At 42.2% G+C, this 22,061-nt stretch overlaps 1 protein-coding gene across 1 annotated transcript; it reads left to right on the top strand.

Moving 5' to 3' along the window:
* Nucleotides 1-13,827: 13,827 nt before the first annotated feature.
* LOC147302573 (uncharacterized) lies at nt 13,828-17,215 on the top strand. Its single transcript, XM_086283587.1, has 2 exons — nt 13,828-15,915; nt 16,243-17,215. Exons 1-2 carry the CDS (start codon nt 13,828-13,830, stop codon nt 16,756-16,758), a joined length of 2,604 nt encoding a protein of 867 aa, XP_086139713.1. The 3' UTR covers nt 16,759-17,215.
* The last annotated feature ends 4,846 nt before the right edge of the window (nt 17,216-22,061 follow it).

The raw sequence follows: 22,061 nt of genomic DNA, 5'->3' as shown, positions 1-22,061 counted from the left end.
CTGAGATTTTACTTTCAAAGAAAACACAGTAATGATCAGACAGGCCCACATCAGACACAGTAACCTTTGAAATGCTCAGGCCTTAAGTAAATAATGGCACGGTGTAATATATCACGTGTTGTTATTCCCCTGATGTTGTATACACCTAATTTTAAAGTGGGCACTAAGACTCTATTGTAGAGTCTGACAGCAGCTGGAAAGATATCATCTGAAATTTCTCCTCGCACACTGTTGTTGCAGCAGCGTGTCACTGTAGGAGCTGCTCAGTGCTGCTAGGATGACCTGCATGTGGTGGGAGGTGGGTTTTTGTTTTATTTTTAATATCCTGTCCTATCTGCCAGCTTTTGCAATCAGAATTGTGACCTGAATGCATTGTGGTGCAGAACACATTTTGCTTTTGCAAGATCAGCTACTTAGAATCTCTATAGGCTCCTCTTGTTCATGTGACTATGTTATCTGTTTATTTATTCATTTCTATTTCAGTTATTACACTGGTATAGTATGACTATGTCACCTGCAGCCTCCAGCAGTACCAGTTACCTGAGACCACACATCTCAGCGACGTGTGCGTGCCCATCCCAGCAGGGGAAAGAGGGAAGCCCCAGCTGTCCCAGCAGAACACACCATAAAAGATGATTGATGTCACCCCAGAGTCATAGACGGTCTTCAGAAACTCCAAAACAATTGAATCTAGCCTTCTAGGTGTCCATCAGGTGTGATGTCAGAGCCACCAGCCTGCAGCTGTTGTTCATTTACATCTGCCTAATTTATCATTTATCCTCAGCACAATTTTCAGTTCCCTTGCCTGAAACTGGATAACATGTAAAGTCTAAATTCAAACAAAGGTTGGGGAAACCTGCACTGAGCCGAGACAGAAGAAGTCTGAAGTCGAACTCGGATGAGTGACAGAGCGTTCCTGCTACTGAAAACTCTACGTCCAGATGAACAAAATGAACTTTTCGGGGCAGGTCCCCAGATGTTTTCTCTTCTCAGAATCCTCTTCACAGATCGTATCTCTTTTATCTGACATACAGTCATGTGGAAAAGAGTGTTTTCATGGGAATCTATAGAGTACTCTGAAAAACTAAGCACTGTACATGAGTGAGTAGCTTGCAGAGCCACCTTTTAGCAGCAGTAGCGTCACCAAATTGTTTCTATATGACTCTTAGTCTCCATTCGCCTGACGTTTCTTTACATCGTTTTGTCAGTTCATTGAGGTTTGTGGTATTGTTTATGTAAAGCCCTCTTAATTTCCCAGCACTGTTTTTCAGGTTGAGGTGTGGACTGTGACCTGGTCATTGCAACACCTTGATTCTGTTGTAGCTCTGCTGATGTGCTTGGGATCTTTGTCCTGCTGCATTACCAAAACTCAGTTTTGACTGTAGACTACTTGGTATACAAGGGAATTCATGGAAAACTCAATGACTGCAAGGGCCCAGGTTCTGTAGCTGCAAGACAAGCTCAAATCATCACCCCTTCACCACCGTGATATATATATATATATATATATATATATATATATATATATATATATATATATAGAGAGAGAGAGAGAGATATAGATATATGGATATATAGAGAGAGAGAGAGATATAGATATATGGATATATATAGAGATATATATAGATATATGGATATATATAGAGATATATATAGATAGATATATAGATATATATATATATAGAGATAGATATATATATATAGAGATAGATATATAGAGATAGATATATATATACAAAAAACTTGAATCTTACAGTGTTTATTTATCGGATAAAATAAGTTAAATGTCACCGTTATTATTGTCCAGCCGGAAACAGGCCAGGGGTGTCCAAATTCAGAGTCTGCGTCCACCTGAGGACCCGGCCTTCGTGGTCTAAGTGGGCTGGGTCCTCCAAAAGCCGGGCAGACCGGAAATGAGCAACTGTGAAATTGGACGGTCTAGCCTTCAGAATTATGTCACGAGCTCTCTCGGTGGAGTGAAACTCAGGTGTCTGCTCCTTGCTATCTAAAATATAACCGGACGCTGGCGTAAATTTTTGACCATCTCACACTTCTGTTTAATCAGTTTTCTGTTTGACGTTTATTCAGCTGTGTGAAAACCCCGGAGGAATCCTCCCGAGGGATTAATAAAGTTTTATTTAATCTAGTCTAATCTAATAACTTTAATCTCAGCCAAACCGATTTACTCACGAACAAATAAAACCCAATAACAAAAACATGTTTCAGTTATTTAAGTGACTTATATATCATGTTTAACCTGAGTAGCGAAAGACCGCGGGGGTTTGAAAACGATGTTCCAGGAGTTTGCTGTTCTCCCCGGCTCAGATATTTGAAGTTTACACAGCTATATTGTCGCCTGAAAATATGTTAAAAGTTTATTTTGTGACCCAGAAAGAGTAATAAGAGTAAAATTAAAACTAAGTAGCTGCAGTAGTAGTATCCATTGTTGGAAACTGGAATTGGCTGGGCCAATCTGGGATATGGTTTTTCAATTTTGTTGTCCGGGTGGAAAATCGGGAGAAATTGGGGAGAATGGTGGCTCCGGGAGACTTTTGGTAGCGGCACTGAAATTCGGGATTCTCCCGGAAAAATCGGGAGGGTTGGCATGTATGCATGTGAATCAACATTGCAGTTATTGTTGACAGCAGGCCTAAAATTTTATGATATTGGATCATGAAACTGTCCTCAGATATTAAATGTAAATGATTTGTTGCTGCCACAGGATTAGTCTTTCCTGCTTTGGTTTTGATGGAGCTGATGATCTGTAGGAACAATGATATTCTCCTCAGAGAGGTGCAGTATAAAACAGGACTTTCCTGCATTAAAAGACATCCAGCGTAGTGTTCTTACTCTACCTAAATGGATCTGTTACATTAGTAATATATGGGAGTTGTATTTAAGTCCTTTCCACATGAGGACACTTACCTTATTTTGTGCTTTACTGATGAGTGGTTGGTTAATCTGCAGTGGTTGAGGTATGTGTCGGTCGTCTGGAAGAGAAGGTGAGAAGACGTCTTTAATGAATGTAATGCTCTGAAGGTGTCAGTGATTACTGTGAATTCATAGTAAAACTGGATTTCAATGAAAAGTTTATTTAAATTTGAGCATAAATCCATAAATTTGGTGTGTATAAATATACATAATATAAATAAAAAATTCTTACCAATTGAGGAGTGAAGACTTGATGAGCAGAGATCACGTCTGGTGCAGCTTCTGTCACAGAAGCAGAAGAACTGACACTTGGCTCTGGAGGCTTCAGTTTTTATACATTTTAAGTAGCTCCAAAAATAATCAAGACCTACGTCACTAGTGCACCAATTGTAACACACTTCTCTTTTTGTGGTTCAGAAAAACATTGCAAATATGAGGAGAAATGACCACAATAGCATGCAGATGTGCTTTGTTATTCACAGCTGAGTCCTGCAAGCAGTTCCTGTGGCCAAACTATTGACAATGTCTTTAAATTATTTTTCTTTACATAAATAAACTGAGTGCACCTAAGAATTGCAGACAATTGCTTTTCAGTTTTACATTTCAAATAAGGATCCAAATGCAGACACAACAGAGAAAAGGGAAGAAAAAGTTTATTTAATTAAAACAAAAGTCAAGGCTCAACACAGGCAGGAGAAAAACTAAATATACCAAAATTAAATAAGGACATGGAAAAAAAGCACACAAGGGACTGGAGATGCAACTTCACATGGCAGAAATTTCTTATTGAAAACAAATTTTAAAAGACTCCTAAAATGTAAAATAAAGACACTGAAATCATCAAATAAGAACCTCCAGCAGGTTAAGTCTCAAACACAACTGAAGATGAACACACCAGACCCCCAGGGGCTCTTACTGTTACAGTCCACCCTTTTTGTTCAGTTCAGGAAATCCTGTATTATCCAGTTCTGTATTTCATAGCATTACCAGGCCACTTTCCCTGTAAGAATCCATTATGGTGGTCAGAGGGCCCGATGGCGCCAGTGTCCGGCAGCCTCGCCTCTGTCAGTGCGCCCTAGGGTGGATGTGGCTAAAATGTAGCTTGCCATCACCAGTGTGTGAATGTGTGTGTGAATGTGTGTGTGAATGTGTGAATGACTGGATGTGTAAAGCGCTTTGGGGACCTTAGGGACTAGTAAAGCGCTATACAAATACAGACCATTTACCATTTTCTCTCTTCACTCCCAGCCAGTTGTCAGTCAGAGGAGCACATGTGCCATCTCTTACACTTTGTTCAAAGCCAGATAGTTGGACACAAAAGAAACCTTTGATAATAACCAAACATAATATCTGTGTACTAATAAGCAAACACAATGATCTTTCTTTTACTTTTTACACATGAACACAAACCTGACGAAACAAAGCAAAGATGAAAACCAGCCCAAAGTGACTTTAAAGCGATTGCCACAGTGATTCTACCATAGAAACCTGTACAGGTAGAAACAGAGGCTGCAGTCTGACTGCCCATAACTGTCTTTCCTTAGGGATTATTCAACTATTCTGATTCTGACTGATTGTTACCTGTTGAGGGTCAGGGTCTGGCTGGTTGGTCGGAGTCAGCATGCACTCAGCTGTATCATCACTCTTCTTTGTTAGCTCTTTACGTTAGCATGTTGTCTGTGCTGTTGGTTTGATTTTGTTTTGTCTGTCTGCCTGACATGCAGATTACCGAAGATCATTTCTGAAGCAACAATTAACAACATCGTCTGTGAAGGTTCTCAGTCATCCAGGTCATTGTAGTCAAAGGAGCTTGCAAAGAAAAGCGTCTGGACTTCTTTAAGTTGCTTGAAGACGTTTCACCTCTCATTCGAGAAGCTTCTTCAGTTCTAAGGTCAAATGGTGGAGAGTCCCAGATATAAACCTAGTGGGAGTTTCCCCCCACAGAGGGACAAAAGGACCCCCTGATGATCCTCTAATCGCCTGAGCCAAGGTGTGAAACTGGGTGTGGGTCCCAATCAGCCAGAGTTTCGGGTGTGTTCATTCTCCAAGCATGACATCCCGGTGTACTTCAGACCCAGCAACACGCTCAGACAAAAACTGGTTCACCCGAAAGACAAAACGCCAAAACACAAACTTAACAATGTGGTGTATGCTGTACAGTGCAGCGAGGAATGCCCAGACCTCTACATTGGAGAGACCAAACAGCCACTTCACAAGCGCATGGCACAACACAGAAGAGCCACCTCCACAGGACAAGACTCAGCAGTCCATCTGCATCTTAAGGATAAAGGACACTCTTTCGAGGATGCCAATGTTCACATTTTGGACAGAGAGGACAGATGGTTTGAAAGAGGAGTGAAAGAAGCCATCTATGTCCACTGTGAGCGACCATCTTTGAACAGAGGCGGGGCTTTACGACACCAACTCTCTGCCATCTATAATCCAGTTTTGAGATCCCTTCCCAGACGCCTTAACGCCCACTCACATCCTGGGCCATCTGACCTCAGGAATTCGCATGATAAGGTGGGGCCAGGTTTCACAATGAACACACCCGAAACTCTGGCTGATTGGGACCCACACCCAGTTTCACACCTTGGCTCAGGCGATTAGAGGATCATCAGGGGGTCCTTTTGTCCCTCTGTGGGGGGAAACTCCCGCTAGGTTTAAATCTGGGACTCTCCACCATTTGACCTTAGAACTGAAGAAGCTTCTCAGATGAGAGGTGAAACGTCTTCAAGCAACTTAAAGAAGTCCAGACGCTTTTCTTTGCAAGCTCCTTTGAATTAACAACATCATTGTAACAGTAACGTAATTAGCAAATTTAATACAGGATTGAGTTAGATTACTGCATTATTAAAAAATGTAATGAGATTACAGTAACAGTTTGTAACACATTCCTTGTGCTCAGGACATCTTTAACATGAGTTTTCAGGGGACAAAGACACAAACAAAACAAACATATGACACACAAATAGTCAGGTCTGTTTTTTACAGATGCAGAGCAACACTAACATCTGCATTCACTTCTACTCAGTGAGCAATACACATATTATTAAAGTTATATGAAATTATGAACTTCTTTACCTTTTGTGACACTAATTCTGTCAGAAAACAGTGGAACATTTAGATCAACAATTTAATTCTGAAATCCTAATCTTTGAAAAGCAACACTGTTAAATCATTGAAAAGATTTAATTGTGCATGTCAATACAAATGTGACCTAGGGGTTTGACTGTCTGGTTATAGCTACATGGGTTTCTTTTAGCTTGCAGGTCTTTCACAGAAGAACAAAAAACACCCCCGAAGGCTCAAGATTTCTGATGGTCAGTGCAACCTCACACACTAAGTTCGTCTAACCATCAGATTTCAAACAATTAAAACACAGTAATAATAATAATCAAAGTGTTTTTATTGAGTTTTCAGAAAGCATATCATTCATACAGAAAAGCTCGAACTCAAGTCCTACCACACAGTGTAAGACAAAACTATACCCAGACAGAGGAAGAAAAGAAAAGGGGGAAGAAGAAAAAAAAAGAAAAGAAAAAGAGAAAAAAAAGAAAGAAAAAAAAAAAAGGGGGGGGGGGGGGGAATTGCCAGTTATGGAGTGGAAGGAAAATTAAAACACAGTAAGTTATTGTTTTGTATGTGTCATGATGATAGATTCATTTACGGGTATCACAATGCTCATATCTGAAAGTAAACTGTGATATATATCCCCAACTAAGGTTACTACTAAATGAAGGATCTGTCACGGAGCAGTCGTAGTGTGCTGTGGAGCAGGCAGGATGGAGGACGCACACACAGGACTCGTAACCAAGAGGTTAACTTAAAGTGCAGTTTATTCACCGGGATGACTCATCAGAGAAATAAACATTACTGAAACAACCAAAATCATGAACATGAAACTAGACTGGACACTGGAACCTAAACATAGAGAACCCATAGGAACAGGACTAAGCGCATGAACAACTGCCAAACACAGCACAGGGAGGACATGAACATCAACTGCCAAACACAGCACAGGGAAAACACAGGGCTTAAATACACACTGGGATAACGAGGGCATGAGACACAGAAGGGGAGCACAGCTGGGAGTAATCTGACATGACGAGAGCAAGGGAAGCAAAACTCAATACACTGACATAAGACAACGACTTTCAAAGTAAAACAGGAAACAAAACAGATGCCGACATAATTTAGGGATACAGCAACCATAGAACACAGAACAGAAATAAAAAAGACTAGAAAAGATAAGCGATGACAAAAATTCAATAATGATACAAAACTGAAAACATTGGGTCACCAACCCAGGACCGTGACAGGATCGCCCCAAAATGACTAAATATATAAAGGCACTTTCCAGAAGAAGAAGTTAAAAAGATTTTATTTATTGTACAAGCAATATCTGCACAGGAATTACAAATTCTGCAGACATATTACCTTCTTACTGAACCTGAATAACTCACACACAGACGTGTCTGCTGCTTATTTTTGTTAAAACATGATTTTTTATCTTCTCTTCAAATCACATTAGGCATCTTTAGGGCATCAGTTTGACCACTGAAGAACATACATGCTTTATCTTACATGAAAAAGTCTGTATTATGCCTGTGTCATTGTACCACAAAGACAATGATTGCAACACTGTGCTTGCAAAATAGAAGAAATAAGATGACCAGCAAATACATAAAAGATGGTAAAAGTGATCCCTGTTTAGTTTCTTGTCTGCTATCAGTGTTGGGGAGTAACAGAATACATGTACCAGAGTTACATATTTAAAATACAAAATATGAGTAACTGTATTCCGTTACAGTTACAGTTTAAAAACTGTAACGGACTGTGAGCTCAGGAGTCGCTGACAGTCCCCTCTGAGGCCTTCCCAAAATTGCAGCCTAAATTCATGCTCCAGCCATCTGCCATTATCTACAAGAAATGCTGTCAAACCTAAAATGAGGATGTGGTCTCTGTCAGAATTAATAATTTAAGATTGTCATTTGTGCTAAGATATATACAACCATTTCTTCTATGTGTCCTAATATGGTTGTCATTGTGCAGAAAGAGCTCGATCAGCTTTAGTTCCATTACTTGCGTGTGTGCTGATTAAAATAAAAATGTACCTTTGTGCAGACAGGAAGCAGCCTCGACGCAATAATTTCCCATTGTAGCTTTAGAAACCAGACTGTTCTGTTCTATTAAAGTGCAAGACTTCACACCTTTAAATGTTCAATAATGTACAAATAAACAATTACAGTCAGTGAGTTAGGTCTGATACATGTAGTCAATCTAATGAATCAATATTAAATATAAAAAGTACAGAACTGAAAATAAAATGAACATGTAATGGTAAATGAACTGGTTCTCATATAAAACTTTTCTACTCTCTACAACTTGCCTCATTCACCCAAGTACTTTTCTCTATGCTTTTCTCTGTAAGCGCTTCGAGCCTGTACTTTTTTGCTTTAACTTGAGTAATGAAGTTGAATCAGTACTTTAACTTTCACTGGAGTATTTTTTAACAGTAGTATTTGTTCTTCTACTTAAGTACAGAATGTCTGTTCTTTTACCAACTCTGGCTGTCTCTCAGTCTCGGAACACCCACTTGTTGTCCAGCGGTGTCCTGGGAATATGGGAACTAGACAGACTGGGGAAACAATGGGAGGAGACACAAAGATGGAAACAGTTAAGGGACACGAGACATGGAGGGAGAGAGCGAGAGAGAAGGAACAAGAGACAGAGGGACAAACAGAGAGAGCAAGAGACATGAAGGTGGAAGAGAGGGAAGAGAAAGAGGCAAGACGGACTGGGGAACATACATGAATGCACACGACAGACAGAGGGGACATGGAATGAAACACAAGGAGGGGAATATGTAAAAAGAAAAATTAGACATGACAAACACAGAGAGGCAGCGAGGTACACAGATGATGAAGACACAAAGAGAACCTAATAGACAGTGTTGGGAAGGTTACTTTTAAAATGTATTCCACTACAGATTACAGAATACATGCCCCAAAATGTATTTTGTAACATATTCCAAATACGTTACTCAATGAGAGTAACGTATTCTGAATACTTTGGATTACTTAATATATTATCATGCTTTTTACAACTACATGAATGTACTATTGCTGTGTGACTTATTACTATTACTGAAGGTTACTCTCCATACCAATACCAACTAGATTTTTAAATCTTAATATAAAATGAGTAACAGTAGGTGCACATTAGGTAAGGCTGCACTTTTTGCAGCGATCTCGTATGGGAGTGTTCAGTCTGACGTCACTAGCCGTGTCTGGGTCTAAACTCCGCTGCAGGCCCATATATCAAACGATCACTATAGCATTACTGAGAGTTGAAAAACTGTCTAAAGTCTTTCATCTTTAATAAAATGATCAGTGTTCTGCTCTACCAGGTGTAACAATTGAGTTTAACATCCAGGCATCCATGAAAACGGAATTTATGACATTTAACGGAGTTAGAAGTTAGCAGGAAGTTAGCTCGCTAGCTTCTATCTAAATACAATATAGCATGTCCTGACTGCGGGGTTTTGGAAACAAATGAAAACGTACAGCTCTGTTATCACTTCCAGCATAAATGAAGACAGAAAACTAAACAGCAGTGATGTTTGTAGGGTTACTGAAGTTGGGCTAGCTGGTATATAATGATGTGCTACGTGACCGCTAGCGACAGAGCTATGTAGCATAACATAAACAAGCTTTTTTTCCACTCGATAAAAGTTAACGTGAGTGTTCTCGGTGGTCAGGAACAAATGTAATCGCATGGCAGAATGCTGTAAAAGGGCCAAACTTCAGCCAAGAGAACAACTGAGATAATCCATCCACAATACGAGGTTAGTCATTCATGTACTGCTGCATGGGCTGGGCTGTAGTTACATCCTAAGGTTTTAAAAACTGAGCTTAAATAAATGATTAGCGGTAATAAAAGCCGAGGGAGGTCAACAGTGATCACTGACTGTTTTAGGAGCTTTTTGAGATCAAATAGAAGAAAATGCAAAACATTAAACATGTTAACAACACAAAAGCCATATTAAACGCAGACTACTTTAGACCCGGAAGTAGGATTCGTCGCGTCATCACTGAACAACCGGATAGAAAACTATTCCGCGCGTATATAAAACAGGTCCGCGGCTCCAAACAGTAGTAAAGGGACCTCTGACTAATCCGTCGGTTTCGGTGTCGGGCTCGTAGCTGAAAACTAGCTTTGCTTTGTTGTCTGGGTCAAGTTTGCTAGCGAGAGACAGAGAGAGGCGTTGAAAAGCTGAGGCTACATTCTTTAGGGCTATACCTGTAACACTTTGCCTATTGCCTTCATATTAAATCATTTTTTGAATAATAATTGTTAGGTTTATATTGTTGATTGTCATTTATGCTTAGAAATATGCACTCATATATGCTTAGAGTCTTATAATCGATTGCATATTGATAGTATGTCTGATCCTTAGCAGTCTGCAAAGACTGTGTGCCTCCCAGAGCACTCTGGCATACACACACATCTTAAGGTCATGAGAGAGGTCGTGCCTTCTCTTACTGATTTGTGGTATAGGAGGACACCTACTCTGTATCTGTTTAATAAGTATAAGAGCACTTACAGAGAAAAAAAAGAAGTGATTGGGTGAATGAGGCAAGTTGTAGAGAGTAGAAAGGTTTTATATAAGAATCAGTTCATTTTTATATTTCAGATTTATTTTCAGTTTTCTACTTTTTATATGTAATATTGATGTACATGTATCACACCTAACTCGGTGACAGCAAATTTGAACAACTGTAATCATTTTTTTCCGGCATCTGAAATATTAGTTTAGTTTGGGGTTGTTGTTTTTTTTGTTTCCTTTTGGCTCCTGATATTAGTCAACTACTATTTGTCAATGTTGAATAATGATAAATGAATTATCTACAGTTGCCTCAAAGCGGTTTATAATGCAATTTCACCAGCTGAGACCACATCCTCTTTTTAGGTTTGATAGCATTTTTAGTAGATAATGGCAGATGGCTTGAGCATGAATTTAAGCTGCAGTTTAGGGAAGGTCACAGAGGGGACAGCCAGCGACTCCTGAGCTGTGCAGATTGCCGAGTGCTAATGAGAAGTAAACGAATTGGAAAAAGGAGGGAGTGCGGGGCTCAAAAGCAAGAACATACAGCTTGTAGTGCTGAGTGAAAACAAATATGTTCAAATTATACATTTTCACAATTTATTATCAAATGGTCAGAATTTCAAAGTAGTTTTACATGACGCCATGGACCTCCATCTCTCTGGCTCAAAGACAAAGGCCAAGAGCAAGAAAAAAACAAGAGGATGCAATGACAGAAGAAGCTGTGTCAACACACAGCTTCGATGGAAATGATGATGCAGCTTCAATAAGTGGTGCAAAAGTGAACATGAACGGTGCTCTGAGCTGAAACTGCTTTGCAGATCCCAAAATGTTGATTCTGAAAACGTTACATCCAGATGAAGAGAATCAAAGTTTTCGTTATATGGATGATTGAGCAGCGTTTGATTAAATGAACAATAACTGCTGTTATTTGAATAGAGGAAAAAAATGAGTACAACATAATATCTGAACAGAGATATAACATGTGCTAAATTAACATTCACTGAGCCAGCCACTTGCTTGCATGAGATCTGAGACACTCGAAGCAGTAAAACAGCTTGTAACATGTTGTTATGTTTGATTCAGGTGGACTGAAAGAGTCTAATACGGGTAAACTATTAATGATATCAATAAATGAAAGACTGCAGTCCACTTTAGCTAACTAAATAAGATCCAGAGGAGGCAGAGCATTAACAAGAACACTGTCAGTGTCTGTGTGTCATGGTTCTGGGTCTTTGTCTCAGTTTTGTGTTGGTGGACTTTTGAATGTTGCTTCATCATTATTGTTGTGTTCTTATACTGACTGAAGTTTCCTAGTTTACTTTTCCTGCATTCGTGAATTTTCTGATTATTGTTTTTTTCAGTGTCTCCTGTGGATGTCAGTCTTGTTGTCACGTAACGTCTGTCATAGAGTTCGTCTCTGTGTTCTGTCCTCAGCGTCCCCTTAGTGTCCCCAGCCCGTCTTGTGTCTCCCTCTCTTTGTGTCTTAGAGCTGTCTCTGGGTTTTGTCTCCTTTACCTGTTTCCAGTGTCCCTCTCTTTGTGTTTTGTGCTTGTCTTCTCAGTCCGTCGTGTGTTCCCATGTTTGTTTATTTCCATCCTAGTGTCAAGCTCATGTGTCCTTATCTCAGTCTCTGTGTTCGTGCTACTTCTTGTCTTATTTTGATAATCCTAGTCTGTGTTCCCATGTTTGTCCACTCCCTGATCACCCCTCAGTGTATATACTGTCTCTGTTTTCCTCTGTCCTTTGTCAGAGTGTCTGTTCACCTACCCCCTGTGTCTCCATATTCCCAGTGTTCAAGGTTTCCGAGTGTTTTCCCAGTTTAGGTTTTCATGGTTGGTTCTGTTTGCTACTCAGCCAGAATAAACAGCTCGCTCTTTTTAAAAGTAGGCTCCAGAATGGATGATGGCATGTTCGCATGTCTTTATGCAACACTGAGTGTGCTGAACTAAAGGTAGGCCTAGTTTCATTTTCATGGTCATTATTATCAAGACAATGATTACGCCTTATTCTGATTATTTCTCCCTTTTGGAGGTGTAACGTTTACATGAGGGGTGTAGGAACATTTCCCCCTAAATATTTTTAGATAAACTTTTGCTAAAGTCACAGTTTTTGTCGTATTGATGATGCAGCTAGAATAAGTGCTTTTAAATAAAAGAATAATCATTCAAAGTGCTCAGTGGTGAAACTGTAACTCTTTCAGAGTTTGACAGCTGGACAAGTGATGCCGTATTTAAAGAAACATGAGATGAGTGCAGCATATTATCTGAACAGAGATCATTCAATGAGCAAGAATAAACACTGAAAGAGAAACACTTCACTGTTGATTATCATATGAAGTCTAATGAAAGCTGTTAATCTGTTAATATCCTGTTAATCTGCATACAGCAAATACAGAACATGCGACTTTAAAGCATCCAGCAAAGTGATAACTGTCCTCTGCCCACTAAGTAGTGACTCTACAAAAGATTATTTTCAATATCATCTTTATATTATATTTAGTTATTCTCCAGCGCAACAATGTAAGGAGCTCTGTGATTGGTTAGGAAAGGACAGACTGGCCACCTGGATTTTTCTTCACTGCACATTGATCCATAGCTTTGCTCTGTAAAGGCTAACAAAGTGCTTTTGCTTTACAAAGACATTCAGCGTCGGTATTGTCACGGTCCTGGGTCTTATGACCCAGTGTTTTGAGTTTCAGTTCATTTGTTACCATGCCTAGGTGATTCTAGTTCTTATTAATTCCCCCTCGTGTTTCCAACCCATGTTAAGTCTCCCCTGCTCTTCATGTGTTTCATGTCTGTGTTTTACGTTGTCAAGTTCTGGTTGTCATGTCTGCGTCTCATTATGTTTCCTGTTTTATTGTGAAGAGGTCTGGTGTTTCTGGGTTCATCGTGTTCAGTTTACTCTTCCACTGTGACGTCGTTAATGTCACGTGTCAGCTGTTTCTCTATGTGTTGCCACTTTCCTCATTATCCTCCTGTGTCTATTTAGTCCGTGTGCTTTCAGTCATTCGTTGTCAGGTCGTCTGCTCATCCATGTCTCATCTCCAGGTATCTCTGTCAGTTCACTATGGTTAAGGTTTTTCATGTTTTGTTATTAGTTCACCCAGTTTAGGTTATTGTTTAGTTTTCACCGATGCCCTATTATTTTGTACCCTCGTTGCTAGCCTCAATAAACGGCTTGTTTTGTTAATCCACACCACGTTTTGGTCTGCGTTTGAGTCCTCCTCTGCAACACATACGGTCTGCCCCAGCCAGACCGTGACAGTACGACCTGAACATACTATGGACTCAGCAGACCGCGAGCTCTATGAGCTTCGGGAGGCAGCCTTCGCCCAACTGGAGGAAGAGCTCCGTTGGAAGCCGTGGCGTACTCCCGATTACGAGTGCATTTTCCACGGGACTCGGCTAGCTCTCAGAGGTCCCAAGAGCTGCCAAAAGTCCCCGCCTGTTGCGCTGCCTGCATCCAAGCCTCGCTCGCTTCAGGTGGGAGTCCTCCGTGTGGCTTCAGGCGCTCACGCTCCAGCCTCGGTGTCACCGTTCTGTGCACCAGGGGCTCAGTCGCTCGCTCCGCCAGCTTCCTCTGTTCGCAGGAAGCGGCGCGCCCGCCGCCATAAACTGGACATCGCTAAGCAACTCACGGTGGTGAGTGACAATGACTCCTATTCTCATGTCCCGTCTGACAGTAAAAGTAACATCCTCACCTCTGATCCGTGGGGAACTTCCCTTATGGATGATGACGTGGACTGGGAACAGTTATTTTGCTTTGCTCCCTCTGAACAGGGTGAGATCAAATACAATACCCGCTCGCCTAAGTCCGCACATGCGGTTAAAGGAAAAACTGTGAACACTTCTACCAGGTCTACAACACTCAGTTCAGGTTCTGTCAGTTCAGGTTTTGTTAAGTCTGGTTCAGTCATTACCAAGTCAGCTTACTCTAAGACCGTTAACCCAAGGACTTCAAAGACTGTTAATACCAAGACTGTAAAACATGAAGTGGACGGCGGGTTCATTTTTGATAGATCTGTTTTTGTCGACCCAGTTCATGTTGACCCTGAGCCTGTTAATTCTAAGACTGGTTTTTCTGAGCCTGCTCCTTTGCCTGTTCGTGTTTCTGCTGCCAGGGCAGCTCGGGCCCAGCGTACCCCTGCACCCGTAACAGTTTCTCGGGTGGGGGAGGCTGAGGCCCAGTTGGTCCCTGCTCTGGTTTCCAGGCCGGCTGAGGCTCTGTCCATTTCTGCACCCGTATCAGCTCCTCGGGTGGGAAGGGCAGTTGCCCAGCCGTTGCCGGTGCCTGTCCCGGCTTCCGGGGTGAGGGGGGCTGTGAACCAGTCCACCCCTGCACCCATGCCAGTCCCCAAGGTGAGGTCAGCCAGGATACAGCCCGTCTCCGCACCCGTACCTACTCCTCGGGTGGGAGTGGCTAGTGTCCAGCAGGTGCCTGCACCCGTTCCTGTTTCTACTGAAGGCTCAGGAGAATTCAGTCCACAACCAACACCATCACTACTGCATGCTTTTCAGTCTATAGCTCAGTGGTTAGCTCTGTTAGCAGCCCAGTCTGTAGTACACTTTCCTGTGCTTCCGTTAACTCAGCCCTTAGCCCACTGTGCAGCTCAGCCAGCTCCCCATTGTTCAGCTCAGTCATTTGTTCCATCACCCACTCAGCCTTCTGTTCAGCCAGTACTCTCTGCACCTACTGGTCCTGCCGCTGCTTCAGCTGGAGGGCCCGAGGAGCCCGTCCAGCCTCATGCCTCGTCAGCTGGAGGGCCCGAGGAGCCCGTCCAGCCTCATGCCTCGTCAGCTGGAGGGCCCGAGGAGCCCGTCCAGCCTCCTGTCTCCGCTGGAGCGCCCGAGGAGCCCGTCCAGCCTCCTGTCTCCGCTGGAGGGCCCGAGGAGCCCGTCCAGCCTCCTGTCTCCGCTGGAGGGCCCGAGGAGCCCGTCCAGCCTCATGCCTCGTCAGCTGGAGGGCCCGAGGAGCCCGTCCAGCCTCCTGTCTCCGCTGGAGGGCCCGAGGAGCCCGTCCAGCCTCCTGTCTCCGCTGGAGGGCCCGAGGGGCCCGTCCAGCCTCCTGTCTCCGCTAGAGGGTCCGAGGGGCCCGTTCAGCCACCAGCTGCTCCACCAGCAGCCTCATCCACGCCAGCTGCGGCCTCCGTGTCTCCGCCCACGCCGTTGCCTGGTCCGGCTTCTGCCTGTGCTACGCCTGGTCCGGCTTCATCGTCTGCGCCTGGTCCGGCCTCTGCTTCGGCTACGCCTGGTCCGGCCTCTGCTTCTGCATCGCCTGGTCCAGCTTCTGCCTCTGCTTCTGCTTCGCCTGGTCCAGCTTCTGCCTCTGCCTCTGCTTCGCCTGGTCCAGCTTCTGCCTCTGCTTCGCCTGGTCCAGCTTCGGTTTCTGCTTCTGCTTCGCCTGGTCCAGCTTCAGCCTGTGCTTCGCCTGGTCCAGCCTCAGCATCAGCTCCTGCTTCGCTATCGTCAGGTCCAGCATCGGCCTCTGTTCCTGCTTCGCCTGGTCCAGCTTCTGCCTCTGCTTCGCCTGGTCCGGCTTCGGCCTCTGCTTCTGCTTCGCCTGGTCCGGCTTCGGCCTCAGCTTCTGCTTCGCCTGGTCCGGCCTCGGCTTCTGCTTCGCCCTCGCCTGGTCCAGCTTCGGCCTCTGTTTCTGTGTCAGCCTCGCCTGGTCCCGCGGCTGTTTTGCCGCCGCCCAAGCCACGTTTTGCCCCTCGGAATTGCCGGCCGCTTTCCGGGCCGTCAGCTGGACTTCGTTGCCATCGGGGTCGGCCGCCTGAACTGATGAACTGTGACCTGCTGTGCTCTCGACCTCCGGGTCGGGCCCCTGAACCTTTGACCTCTGACCTGCTGTGCTCTCGACCTCCGGGTCGGCCCCCTGAGCTCATGGATTTTGGACTGCTGGACCGTTGGCCTCCTGGTCGGCCACCTGAACTTTTGAACTTTCTTTTGTTTTGCTGTCAACCTCCGGGGCGGCCACCTGAACTGCTTCGCCATTCGCTCCTGTGCTTGTGTTGGACATTTTGGGTTTTTTTGGCCTTGTTTCTGACTAGATGCCCTAAGGCCGTCCCTACCCCCATATCAACCACAATAGCGAAGGCAGAACTAAACCATGACCCCCCACCCCCACTAGGTGATGAAGCCAATCAAAGTAGTCCAGAGGGATTGATCAAATGTGATGGCAGAGGCTGTATCAAGACTAATGTGATCTATTAGATGGTTTTTATATTGGTTAGAATTAAGATTATTTTTATTTTTCCAGTTCATGAGGACCATTTTCTTGGCAATGCATAGGGCCGTAAAAACAACGTGGGCTGTGTTTATTTCTGCAGTGACTTCATCCAAGTCACTTCATCCCCTTTAGTTGCAAGCATACTAAAGGGGAGGCTGGAATGTTACATTTCCGACACTTTGATAAGTCTTCACATATCTCACGCCAAAACTTCTGAACTGGTGGACAGAACCAAAGAGCGTGGATGTAATTGTCCGAGCAGTTGTTGGAAGACGTATAGCCGATCTTGAACATCCTATGACCAGTATAGTGCACTCTGTGTAATATTTTGTATTGTATTAATGGCAAACTGGGATTTCTGATCCATTGAAAGGTTTTTAAGCATATCTGAGACCAAAGGTTTTGGTCTAAGCTGATTGATAAATCTGCTCCCCATTTTGCAATCGGAAGGGATATTGATTCATCTACTTTAGAAAGTGTTCTGTATATTTTAGACAATAATTTGGGGGGGGTTAGATTAAAAAAATTGTACCACACTTGGTGGTGTTTGTAATTCAGCTTCACTGGGATTAAATTCCTTTTTTTTTTTACTATGGATTTAATTTGTTGATATTCCAAGAAAATTTTCTTGTTGATCCCATATTGTGTAACTAGTCTGTCAAACAAAATAAAGTCTGTTCCTTCCAATATATGTTCCAAGTTTTTAATTCCTTTATAACTCCAAACTGGCAAGTTTATTATGTTATTGTTTTGTAATATGTCCGGATTGTTCCAGATAGGTGTACGTTTGCATGGGATTAATGAAGACTGTTACATACACAGGTACAGGGCAACGAAATGCAGTTTGCATCCATCCAGAAGTGCTTTAGTGATATAGATATATTACAATATATATTAGCAATAATATAGATATGTGAGTATATTACAGAAATGGGTCTATTATGGTATGTTACAATGTACACAGATTGAAGTATGTTGTGAATATTCTATAACTATAAGTATGTACAGGATATGAACAGGATATAAATATGAAAAACTATACAGAATATGAAATAAATAACTACAGAAATCTGAGATATACAGCTATACAGAAATGGGAACTATGCAAGTTGTAAACAGTTGTAGGGTTAAAAATTATCGAATGTACAGAATGATTATTTACACAGAGCTATACAGTAGTGCAGTTAAGATAAGTGAGATATAATTCCTACAGAGGCTATATAAAGTGCTATGTGATGTGAGTGTGCTCAGTTTACGTTTCCCCTGTCTCGTCAGCTGTGATTTCTCCCAGGTGTGTTCCCCTCCTGTCTCTCATCCCTTGATTACTGCCATCTGTGTATTTAAGCCCTGTGTTTCTCTGTGTCAGTGTCGCGTCGTACCCTCAACTTGCTGTGTGTTTGTAATGTCCTGTCCTCCAGCACCTCGGTTTAGAGTTTTGTTTTTGTAAGTTTTATTTCGTGAATCATTCCTCCAGCAATAAAGCTGCGTTTTCAGTTTATTCCCATCTCCAAGAGTCCTGCAATTTTGGGTCCACCACTTCTGCTTGCCTGCCACACAGCCAACCATGACACAGTTTGGTAATGAAGTACTTAAACTACCACCTCACTGATTAGTTATTGCAGAGTGAGCTCAATTCAATTAATCGGGTCACAGTAGTTTAGCACTTCTACAGCAATCATGTAACCAGCATGACTGAGGAGGACACTGGGTGGACGGGCTTTGCAGGTCAGACTTTGAAACTAAAAAGAAGTCATTCATTAGCGTGTACAACTATTTTTAAAGCATGAGCCTAAAATTGCAAAACGAGTGCATATGTGTTGATGTTTGCGTTCACACTCAATGAATCTGAATCTTCTATTGTCATTATGCTAAAAGCAGTGAAAATATGCTGTCCCATTCAGTGCAAATAAAGAATCTGTGTTTACTGACAGGACAAAGCACTGAACATGATTTCATCTGTTAAACTGCAGCTATACAACTTCTATTTCAGGAAAAGTAAACTAAAAACTAAAACATTTTTCTTCAGCTGTGATGGTCCTGAGTCCTGAGATTTTAGACCAGTGGAATTTAAAGTATCTTTTTAAGTTCATTGCTGCCTCTAACCATGACTGTCTTCATCAGTTTTAATGTCACTGTGACTCATATTCAAGCATTTTTGCTTGTCGCCTCTCCACTGCTGTATTCAGAATCAGAATACTTTATTAGTCCCTAAGGAAATTATTGCAAGATGGCAAAAATACCACATGGTGACTCTGCTTATTTATATGTATACTCAATCATTTGCATCACTGTATTGACACCAATAAACTATACCAACAACTATACCCACATGACCTCGTAGAGCTAAACCTTGCAACACTAAGTATTTGATGGAGCCTATAATCTTCAGTAATCCATACCTTGCTTCCTCCTGTTTTCTGGCAACAGCTGAAGAAAGCTGTGAAGCTACAGTGTTCCCACTTTGAGCACAGATGTTCATGGCATGGATATGTAACTGACTTTTTGCATGTCCTGAGAACCTGAAGAGAGCCTTTATCCAATTTCTAAAGCCTACATTCACAAAGGCAGGGTCACACTTGCTTGGATTGACTGATTTGAATAACTTTGACACAGTGAAAACACAGCACCCCTTGTAAAGTGGCACTGTAATGCAACCAAGGAAAAGTTGCGCTACTATAAACCTAGGATCAGGTTGTGCAGGCTTTGTGCAGGTGATGATGTCTGAAACAAAATCCTTTTCTGTCCCTGTCATCTGTGGGTGACTGGTTCCTGACACGGGGCTCAAGTCCTTTTGGTAAACATGACAAGAAAACCTGTCACTCTCTGAGGGCCAGGGCAACAGCCAGGCCCTCAGAGAGGAAACCACACAAACCAAATCAGTGTTCTGACAGTGTGTGTTTGCATGCACAATTATTTTTGTTGATTTTTATGTCTGTTTCCTGGACATCCGTCCCTCCTGTGCAGCTGCCTTCTGTGTTTTCGCTCCCTCTCTTTGGTCATCTGACCCACTGTCACCTTTTCTCTCCCCTCAAGTCTATATACAGCACAATGCCCCCAACCAAACACACACACAAACACACCACTGCCATCATCAGTAAGCCCCCTTCCCCACATATACAGCACAGTGTTAACATCAAAGTTTGCTGTGATTTATGGTGGCAGACGTCAACGAATAGGGCAAATATTTCCTTTTCCTTACATTGCAATTATTTTACATTCAGTATTTCAGATTTTTTGCAGACAAGCTAAAGAACAGCGAACCAGATGTTTCTGTTAATCCTTAACTCACCGTTTCTGTCATAGACTACCTCTGTTTGTAACAAACAAACCTACAACCACGCACCGTCATTCACCGTATGTCGGTGTGTGCAGGCGTGTGCTCTGAACCTTACTGCCTATGCTCTGAACTATCAGCAGCCAGCTGTCAATGACAGAGTTAAGCAGGAGGGATGGCAGATAGGTAAACAATGCCAAAACGTGTGACTGTATTGTAGCAAACAGCTCCTTAAGTTACAATTCAGTGAAACGGACATTGGTCCTACACAGTAGGCTACATCACTGGCAGCCTCTGGCTTTTCCTCACAGGAGACCAACTCCAGTCAACATATCATCACCTAACTTAACAACATGGGTATTTACCTCCTTTTAATCAGGACTTCTTTTCTTTTTACAAGCGGTTGGTCTGAACCAACAATTAAATAGTGTTGTCTGTCCGCATCTTTTCATGTCTGATGTCTCAGTTCAGTTAGCAAGTTTTTAGTTAGCACCAGCGACTGTGCTAACAAACATACAGCAAATAGGTTTGGTAGAGAAAGCCGGTCGTATTATTAAACATGCAACTTTTTTGCTGGTAATAATTGAAATGATTAAAGAAAATCAACAAGCTATTTATGCAAGATAATTCATAATTTATGGGGGGGGGTGTCATAAAGACTTGTCTAAAGGGATGTCTAAAGAGTATTCAGTAGAAAACAAAGCAAGCAACATGTAAAACTAAAACTAAAAAAAACCAAAAACCACCATGTTAATAATTTTACTTTCTTTTTACGAATCAAATCAAATACCCCCCTAACACCCCTGGAAATTACGCGCCTGGATGTGTGACAAGTTCATCTACTAGTAGGCTATGGCACTTGGCCACAGGTGACAGTAGTGGACTGACCTCCATTTGAGACTGCTCCAGCTGCTGTGATGGTCAGTAGAACTGCTACAAATTGAAGATCATATGCAAGTTTTGGAAATTAAATCATGAATATTCCTAACTTGGATTTAGAACAAAAGATTTCTAACTCTCCTCCACGCTCAAAAACAGATGACAAACCAACAGACACACATGAGTCACTCATAAGGTCGACTCAATCACACTGGCTCTGTTTGTTACTAACCACAACCTCGTGCATGGGAGTAACACCAGGTAAACTCACGACACTTTTAAATATTTTGTTAAGGTAACCTCATAAATGTCACAGATGAAATATTTCGTGTTTATTTGCTGGTTTGTCGGTAGCGGCTCCTTAAAAGCAAGTCTACCACACATCTATTCGACCAGCACCAGTGGATCTGCGACGCCAGTTAATCTGGAACACCAACTTAAAGTCTCTACTGGTTCCTGCAGAATTGTTGTTGGTTTGTGTGTTCGACTGGTGACTGGAAAGTCGCAGCCACTTGTGAGCAGCGACCGTGAATGAAATGTGTAATGATGCTGGAAAGCATGCAGTTCTATTATATTCTGTTTTACTTTTTTATCGCCTTTTGCTGGACTTCAATAAAACTTAAGCAGGCCCTTTTACTGGAGTATTTTTTTAACACTAGTGTCTCTACTTCTACTGAAGGACAGAATGTCTGTACCTTCACCAGACAGATGACAGATGATGAAGAGATAAATGGAAGTATCCAGGAACTATTGTATTATTTAGCGTTATGTCTGCCACTTACCATAGTAGAACTTTATGGAGGCAAAACTGAGCACAGCATTTATTTGGATACAAAAAGTGATCTATAATATTCACACTGTAAAGCTAATTTAACTATTCAATATAAGTTCTTTTGTGAATAACTGATCACAGCTTGAACAATATTTTGATATGAAGACAAATATTCAACAAAGGCAGTGCCATTTTTTAATTGCTGATGATGGACTAAATGGGAAAAATGCACTGGTATAATTTTATTATGTTAATTTGTTATTTTTTTGATAATGTTATAAATTCAAGCAATGTGTGCATTGAACCCAGAGAGAAAACACTGAGAACAGCTGTACACAAACTACCATGCGCCAACTCGATTA

Source organism: Aulonocara sp. 'chitande type north' Nkhata Bay, linkage group LG23, assembly GCF_057382095.1.
Source record: "Aulonocara sp. 'chitande type north' Nkhata Bay isolate Kocher_YH1m ecotype deep benthic linkage group LG23, A_spYH_male_GT1.1, whole genome shotgun sequence".
NCBI classification, from domain to species: Eukaryota; Metazoa; Chordata; class Actinopteri; order Cichliformes; family Cichlidae; genus Aulonocara; species Aulonocara sp. 'chitande type north' Nkhata Bay.
Note: the sequence above shows the minus strand (reverse complement) of the source record. Positions and strands in the feature narration are given on the sequence as shown.

Bases quoted from the DNA above. Each gene is read 5' to 3' on its own strand.
- LOC147302573 (XM_086283587.1), top strand. From the start codon at position 13,828: ATGGACTCAGCAGACCGCGAGCTCTATGAGCTTCGGGAGGCAGCCTTC. The intron at 15,916-16,242 runs GGTCCAGCTTCG...CCGCCGCCCAAG, and splicing joins CTTCTGCCTCTGCTTCGCCT to CCACGTTTTGCCCCTCGGAA.